This window comes from Vulpes lagopus, chromosome 5 (genome assembly GCF_018345385.1).
Source record: "Vulpes lagopus strain Blue_001 chromosome 5, ASM1834538v1, whole genome shotgun sequence".
Taxonomy (NCBI): domain Eukaryota; kingdom Metazoa; phylum Chordata; class Mammalia; order Carnivora; family Canidae; genus Vulpes; species Vulpes lagopus.
The window spans coordinates 120,441,100-120,449,497 of NC_054828.1; the positions used below are offsets into that span (position 1 = coordinate 120,441,100).

Genomic DNA, 8,398 nt, shown 5'->3' on the forward strand with positions numbered 1-8,398 from the left:
GAGATCCCAGTGACCCATCTAGGTTCACATTCAGTGCCAGTTTACCTACAAGGCCAGGTGCCCCATCCAACAGAACTCCTCTCTCCTCCCCTCATTCCCACTGATTTGGGACGCCTTTGTAAAATTTCTTCTCACTTTATATTTTGCTTATAATATGCTTATTTAGGGATAGATCTAGCCCCAGCTCCACTTAAACATCTTGAGAACAGAGACCACATTTTGCCCTCACAAGATTGTCAGAGGGCTTGAACAAGATCGCATAGGTCAAGAAAGATCACAGTGTCACTTGTGTTTAAAGTTGTGGCATCTTGACCACCCTGCACTTGTTTGTTGCTGCCAGGCCTCATACTCAGCCAGCTACACGTGTGGTTCATAATCTGCAGCACCCAGATGATCAAAAGAGTGAAAGAGACCTCAAGCCAGTCCACATGAGTGCTGTGCTCACAAGTGGATAGGATGACCATTGAACGAATGTACCCCGCAACTAAAGATTCTGGCTTTCTCTGCTTAATCTCCCCTGCCTCCCTAGGCTGGGCAGGGGTGGCACAGAACACAGGGAGGGCCAAGTACCAAAGGATGGGGACAGTGGGGAGAGGAAGGGGTGAAAGACAAGACTCATGTGGGTACAACTGGGGAGCAATTTTTTGCAAAGTTTGAAATAAAGGTGCAGCAGGGGCTGTGAGATACAGAGGAACCAGGCAGGAGAAGAAAGAAGGTTTGAAGCATTATCACTCTAGACTGGGTTTCTCCTTTGTGGGTAGGAAAGAAGTACAGAGTGAGAAGTACAATAGGAAACCCTTGAGCATTTAGTAACTGAGCCACATGGGACACTGCCCATCATTTATTCTACATGTGTTATGTTCAACACCCGGTCTTTTTTTTTTTTTTTTTTTTTTTTTAATTTTAGAGCAAGAGAGAAAGAGACACAGAGAGAGACCATGAACAGCGGAAAGGGGACAGGGAGAGGACGAGGGAGGACTCCACATCTAGAGCGGTGGTCAGGGCCATTGTGGAGCATGACTGCCAAGGAGTGAATCCTGGGTTTGCTGCTGCTAAGTTGCACAGTCTTGGATAAGTTTTCACCTCTCTATGCTCCAGAGATGCATAGTCCTTATCTTATCTTATAGGGTTGTTCGAGTAGCTAGCTCTTACATCAGAGCGGTTAAAATAGCTATTTCATGTAAAGTACTTAGAACGGTGCCTCGCAGCACCTGGGTGGCTCAGTCGGATAAGTGTCCATGTCCTACTTCAGCTCAGGTCATGACCTCGGGGTCCTGGGATGGAGCCCCTGCGTCAGGCTCCCTGCTCTGCGAGGAGTCTGCTTCTCTGTCTCCCTCCTCCTCTTCCCTTCCCCTATTCGTGCTCTCTGGCTCTCAAATAAATAAATATCTTTTAAAACAGAAAAAAAAAACAGTGCTTTACCCAAAGCAAACACACAGTAAATATTCATTGTTATTGTTGTTATTAGTATAACTGCCATATTAAGCTTTGTTATTTCATGCCTAAACGAAACTGAAGGAAAAGAGTGTGTAAACTGTAGTCCCTAAAAATGGGTATTTCTTGAAATCTAGTTTATGCTACCCCTGGAGGCATACACTCGCCCCAAAGTTGTTACAAAAGCCCCGCACTTTTCTCGTATTCCATTTTACAAGAGAGAGAGAATGATCATGGTCCATGTCGTGTAGGAGGAGACTAGAAAGGGTATCACAATTTAAAATACGCCCTGATCTGCGTAAATCCTAATAAGTTTGTTTGGACCAGGCAAATGCAAATGTCAACTTTTCCAGATGGGAGCATGGGCTTGTGGGAAAGGCTCAAATGCAGAGACTTTTCTATTGTTTGCTTGCTGCGTTGCTGGCACATGGAGTTAGAATTGCCAAGGAATGAGTCAAGCGGACCTGATGGGACCCTGGGCTCGGCACCAATTATGTGACCTTGGGCAAGGTGACTTGACCTCTCTGACCCTGTTTCTTTATTTACAAAATGGGCTAATAATAGCCACGTGCTATTGTTAGCTGTCAGGTTTAAAGGAGAAAAAGTATGTAGAGACCTTGGCCCTGAGCCTGACATCTCAGATGATGAATCCACAATGTTGTTGGCTCTGCTGGGAAGAGCCCAAGATGGTGGTTTCCTACAGCTTCCCTGACCCCAGCCCTCCCCTTCTCCCCACTTCACTTAATGAAGACAAACAGAAGTCAATAGAGTTCACTCACAGAATTTAGTGGGAGATTATGCTCAAGGAAGGAAGGTCAATAGTTTCCAAACCCAAGAGGCAAATAATTATCTTTTTTTCTCCCCACTTCCTCAGAAGTTCTTTGCTTTCTTCCTTCTCACAGTTTAAGGGCCTTTTTGGAACCAAAATATCAAGATCGAGTCCTGCCAGCTACTCTAAGAGGCACAGTTTGGGCTTCAAGATTTCATTCTTGAGGTAGAGAACTCTCAGATTCTTAGAGAAGGACAAGAGGAGGCTGTCCTCAAGCCAGTCTGGGGTCAAGGCCCTGCCCTTTCTGCAGCCTGGAGCATGTCGAGGAAGCAGATGACACCTCAGAGCAGACACATACCAAGCTACTGGAGCAGGACCCCAAAGGCAATGACACCAAAACTCACTCGCATATGCATCTCCTTTTGCTATTGATTTTTTTTAATATTCAAAAGTAAAGGTGATTCCATCACCTTACTTGTCGCTTCGCGAAGGATCTCCCCTACCCCTGCCCTGGCCTCTCTTCCAATTCGCTAATGCGACAGAAACCACAAGAAGAACAAAGAAACCTCAGCCTGGTGTGAATTGTGGAACACTTTATTGAACACGAATGAACAGAAGTCACATTTCCTCAGTGGTCAGTGCTAGGTGCCAGCAAGGAAGTAAAAGGAATTTCAGAGGAAATGTTGGGGACAGAGGCAGAAGTTCAAAGGGAAATAATTTAGAGAACAAAATCAATGACAGCCTCATCAGAAATGCTTCTGATGGTTGAGAGAAATGAGGGTCCCAGTGATGGGGAAGCAGAGAAAGTGTCGAGAACCCCCAGGAGGGAGCGTTTGTCCAGAAAGCTCTCCACTGCCCAGCCCACGGTGTCCTGGGGTGAGCTGGAAGGAAAGACAGCATGACTCAGAAGGGCCTGAGCTTTGGAGTTAGAGCTGAACTCTTGAGATAACCAGTCAACCATATGCCACTGGCTAATTGTGGTGCTTTGTGCTACTGAGCTGGCCCAGATCTTGATTCCCTCATCCTCAAGATGGGACCAATAATGCCCAGCTCCTGGGGTTGCTAGGAGGGTGACTGAAATAATAGATATGAATAAATCTGACCACCACATAGTAGACCCACACAAATTGCAGTTCCCGGTCCAAGCACCAGAAATAACTTCTTCCTATTTATGACTTTGCCTGGGGCCAACTGCTTCTAAATGCTCCCTAGAGGAATCAGGGACCTGATCCAGCTCTCCTCCCCACTAGGGAGGCATCTTCCCTGAGAATTGAGTCAAATGTTGATGCACAGCTGCCTCTCCTGGACAGGACTGGAGCTGCAGAGCCAATCTGGGGTGGACTGCAGCTGTGCCAAGCTGGGGCCTTGTCTGTGTGATGAGGCCCAGAGCCAGAAGCCCCCTCCCACAAAGCTGTCACCTTCTCCACATTTTCCAAATGCCTCCCCGTCCATAGACACCTTAGGAGTCCTGAGGGCCAGCCCAGCTAGTAGATGAGTCTGTGGCTTTCCAGATTTTTGGAGATGAGGACAAGCCACTCCAATTCATCCACAGTACCTGGTCCCCAGGGCAACCAAAATTACCCAAGCTATTTATAAACCATTCTTAATCCTTGAGCTTGAAAAAATCAAAAGCCAAGAGCATTTGGGTCCCACTTTTAAAAATGGCAAGGAAAACAATGATTAAACTAAAACCTGATCAAAGGCTAGATATCCCCTTCCCCAATTACTATCTTCCCTAATCCTCCTCCCAACACATGAAAACACACACACACATGCATACACACAAATACATATACATGTGCACAAACATACACTCTTACATGAATATTTATGCATGCACAGGGCAGAGTCCCTTGAAGAAAATCTTGATACTGTCCAACACATTCTAGTTTATTCTATAAAGCAGCGGCAACAAATATATGAGAAGTTGATGAAGGTTTGCATACACAGAACGACATTTTAATGACTGTGCCTCACCACAACCTACCACCTCTGATGACAATGTATACTTATTCTTCAGTTATGAAAGCACTAATCAGAAATAAAGTTAGATTCCTTCTTTGCACTATAGATAAAAATAAAATGCAGGTATGTTAAAGATACACATAGAGGCGCCTGGGTGGCTCAGTTGGTTGAGCATCCGACTCCTGATCTCAGCTAGGATCTTGATCTCAGGGTCATGGGTTCAAGCCCCATGCTGGGCTCCATGCTGGGGATGGAGCCTACTTAAATAATAGTGCAAAATACGTATATTTTTTAAAAAGATACGTATATAAGTAACTATAAAAATATTTGAAAAACTCAGAACTCAGAACATTTGAATAGGCTTGGAAATGGGAAAAATTAAGCAAAAGGAAAAAACACGTAAGCCATAAAAAGGGGAGAGTTTTGATCATATATAAAAATGAAAAACTTCATAGAACAAAAAGATACCATAATCAAAATGATAAATATATGATACTGTAAGCAAGGATTATGACAAAATGATAGATTGCGAGAAAACATTTTCAATATGTATAATGTACAAAGAACTCTCCCAAATTAACAAGAAGACAAGTAACACAATAGGAAAATAACAACATAGACCAACAAATTACAGCAGAGTAACCAAAATGAATAAACGTTGCACAAAATTAAAAAAAAGCACCATCTCAAACAGTAAATGGGGAAATTAAAGTTAACACAACAGTAACCTAACCATTTTTTAAATCCATTGAATATTTAGAAGATCGGTCATATCCAGTGGCAATGTAGGAGAGCTGGTTCTGTTGCATCTTGTTAGAGGGACTGTAAATAACTACAACCTTTTATAAAAGTCATCTAATAGTCTTCATTTCAATTTAAAATGTGCATTTACTCTGATTCAAGAATCCCATTTCTGGGGAATTGCCAGGCTACTTAAAATATCCGTGGATAAAGCTACTTGGCTGTGATGTTTGTTACAGCACTTTTTTGCTAATAAAAACTGAAACAACCTAAATATCATTCAAAAGATGACTCTAAACAAATTATGCAACACCTGAGCCACGACACATTGAACCTCTGATATCCACTGCACGCTTCACATGTGTAGCTCAGAGCAAGCCTGTGCTTCCATGTCCTCCTCTGGAAAATGAAGTTGACAATGGTACTTCCATCCCATATTAATCGTTAGAAGGACTTTTATTATGTATTGCTAAGTGTAAATTTTTTTAAAAACAATTTTCAGAATTAAAAGCATTTTGTATATGCCTCTATTTATTTGATGTGTTTGTATCCACAAGGGCAAAAAGTGAAGGAGTTCTACATTAAATTGTGACACATCTACTGCTTTTGTTCATGGGTCATTACAAAGAATAAAAAGCCCTAATAGGAAAAGAAGTGACTGGAAACATTAACAGACTACTCATTGAAACAAAAATGCAAATGGTTAATAACCATTGGGAGAAAAATGCAGCCTTAAAAAAAAAAAAAGCCTTAATTCAAAGCCCACTTTTCAATGCCCTGTGCCACTCACAATGGCCAAGCTGAGGGCGTGCATCACCCACTCTGTGAAGCAAGAATGTGTGTTCCTGTATAGGTGCACATGGGGTGGTGAGGGGAGGCAGGGAGGGGAGGATGTGTGGGGAAAGAACCCCTAGTCTCTAAAGGATTCGACTAGAGATGGACCTGAATTCTAATCCCAACCCTTTCACTCATATATAGAATTAGAATAGTCTCTTACTCTTTCTGAACCAATCTCTTCACTTGAGAAATGAATGAGCGAAGGGATTCAGTGAGGTTATTTTCATACCAGGCTGGGCACAGGGAGTGCCTGCCCCCCCCCCGCCCTGCCCTAGGCCCACCCTATGGTGCTGAGTCCTCCCCCACTTCCTCCTCCTTCCTACCCTTTCCCAAGCACCCAGCCAGAGCAGCCTCAGGTCCCCTGCATGAAGAAGAGGCCCTGGCCTTTGCTTCACTGTATCCCAGTGTAGCCTGCCTGCCTGTGCCTTGCTATTTAACCATGGTGTTAATTCCTTTTGCATTTATGTGATTTGGATTCTTGCAAAACAAAAGGCATGATTTTAGTTAAACACATACACACACACGAGCACACAGACAAAATAGAAACAGGAATGCTGTAGCCCTTTACTTGATACGAATCTTTCTAGATAAGAATCCAGCTGTCACACTGGAGGCTCTACAAGACAGGGGTTCCGTCAGCCACAGACAGCAAGCGCCCCCCCCCCCCACCACCACCACCACGGAAACTGGGAGAGAAGATGAATGGTAACAATTTCACATTATTGACAAAATGCATCTCAAATCATTGACCCTTTAAGATACCTCGGAGGGGCAGCGAAAGGCAAAGTTATCCACCTCTTGGCCAAGGGGCTGGGCTCCCGACAAACCGTGGAGAAACTAGCAGCCAAATAGCCTGCTCCTCTGGCTGTTGAGTGTTCTGGTGGTTCCAACAAGTCCAGTGGGAATTCCCTTAGAACCTTCCAGGCTCCAAAGCCCCCAGGCTTACTATGTGTGTATATATATATATAAAGAGCCCCACTGTGCGCTGTTGGTCCGCGAGCTAGTCCAGGTCTCTAAAGCGGGGGGCCCGGGCCGGTGGGCATCCGGGGGGCCGGGCTCAGGCGCTCTGGGGCCGAGGCTCCCTCCCGCCGTTGAGGAGGTCCGTGAGCTCCCCGATGTACTTGATCGTGTACTTCAGGGTCTGGATCTTGGTGAGCGGCTGGCCCCTCTGGCTGTAGACGGGCGGCAGGTAGTTGCGGAGGGTGTGCAGCGCATCGGCCAAGGTCCTCATCCGGAGCTTCTCCCTCTCGCTGGCCTTGCGTCTCCGCTGCACCGACATCCTGACCTTGGCGCCCTTCTGGGCCTTGGGGCCAGCAGCGCCCTGCAGGTAGGCGGGCGGGAAGGTCAGCATCTCGTAGGCCACCTGCACCCCGCCGCCCCCGCCCCCGCCCCCCGCGCTCGGGGCGCCCCCCAGCCCACGCGGCAGCCCCGGGGCAGCGGGCGGGGGGGAAGAGGAATAGGACTCGAGCGACGGGGCCGGGGACAGGCTCTGGGGTGGGGAGGCCTGGCTCAGCTCGAAGGGCCCCCCTCTGTGGTCCCAGTCCCAGGAGGACAGCAGGCCCGGGCTGGCGGAGGGGCCCAGGCCCTCTTCGAGGCCGAGGAAGGGCTCCCGCAGGGTGTCCATGCCTGGGGACAGACAGCTGCAAGTGAGAAAGCAAGTCGGGCCGCAGCTCCCTTTTATGGGGGCGGGGGGGGGGGGAGAAGTGATGAAGTGGGAAAGGGGGCCGGGTGGGGGCAGTTCAAAGGAGACACCCGAGGACCGCGATGGAAGATGAACTCTTCAGGTGCCACTTTCTCCTCATCGATAATTAGCATCTTCCAGCTAAAATGTCTTTAAACAAAAAGGCCTCCGAGAGAAGAAAAAAGGAATTATCTTGTTGTAACTAAACCAATTAAGGCTGCATAACTAGACTTAGCATTGTCCTGTGGAACCCATTAATGAGGGAGCCAAAGAAAACAAACCTGGGGCAATTTGCAGCCCGGAGGGGGCAGCCCAGGGCCCTGGATGAGAGCAGCGGGCGCCCCAGAAGGCCTCCACCCTCGCCAAGACCTGGATACCACAGAGCAGATGGGGTGTGCAGGCAGAGGAGCACAGTGCTGGGGGACAGGTAACCCCGCTGGGCTTGGATTCCCCAGCCTGTCGAGTGCAGACCCTGACAGCTCTCACTTCCCAGGGCTGTCAGGAGGAGGGCACACAGCAGGCCACAGTGAAGGCCTTTCCCCCTCGCCCTCCACTTCTGCACACCTTCCTGGGTCTGGTAGGGTGCAGACTCCTGCCTCCAGCACGCCCACACTCAGAATGACAAAGGCCAGCACCCCCAGTCCACCGGGAGCCTCAAGGAGCAGGAAAATATCCTTCCAGAAGCTCAAAGCCCTTGCTTTAACTGAGCAGCCTGGGATTCCCCACAGCAAACAGGCACCATGAAAAGGAAAACCCTTTTAAGGCAGGGAGTTTGCAGAATACCTGGCATTTTGCCTGCCGAAGGTCTTTTAAAAATCCAGCTGCAGTGTCACACCTTGTTTTTTGAAATGTATAGAGGAAGTGTGAAATTAACTGGGGAGCCTGTTTTCCCCACCATCGCTCCAAATGCCGCTGAATGTGTTAAGTTGGATGGTCCTGCTAGTTTGCTTCACTTCCTACCGTGCTCTGAG

At 47.3% G+C, this 8,398-nt stretch overlaps 1 protein-coding gene and 1 non-coding gene across 2 annotated transcripts; one reads left to right on the forward strand and one right to left on the reverse strand.

Moving 5' to 3' along the window:
• The first annotated feature begins 4,316 nt into the window (after nt 1-4,316).
• TRNAR-CCU lies at nt 4,317-4,407 on the forward strand. The gene has a single exon. It is a non-coding gene; the product is annotated as a tRNA-Arg (tRNA).
• Nucleotides 4,408-6,803: 2,396 nt separating this feature from the next.
• Nucleotides 6,804-7,370, reverse strand: MSGN1 (mesogenin 1). Its single transcript, XM_041754786.1, has one exon. The coding sequence runs from the start codon at nt 7,368-7,370 to the stop codon at nt 6,804-6,806; it is 567 nt and encodes a 188-aa protein (XP_041610720.1).
• Between the last annotated feature and the right edge of the window lie 1,028 nt (nt 7,371-8,398).

What these genes read in the sequence shown, in the direction of transcription:
- MSGN1 (XM_041754786.1), bottom strand. Translation starts at nt 7,370, where the DNA reads ATGGACACCCTGCGGGAGCCCTTCCTCGGCCTCGAAGAGGGCCTGGGC.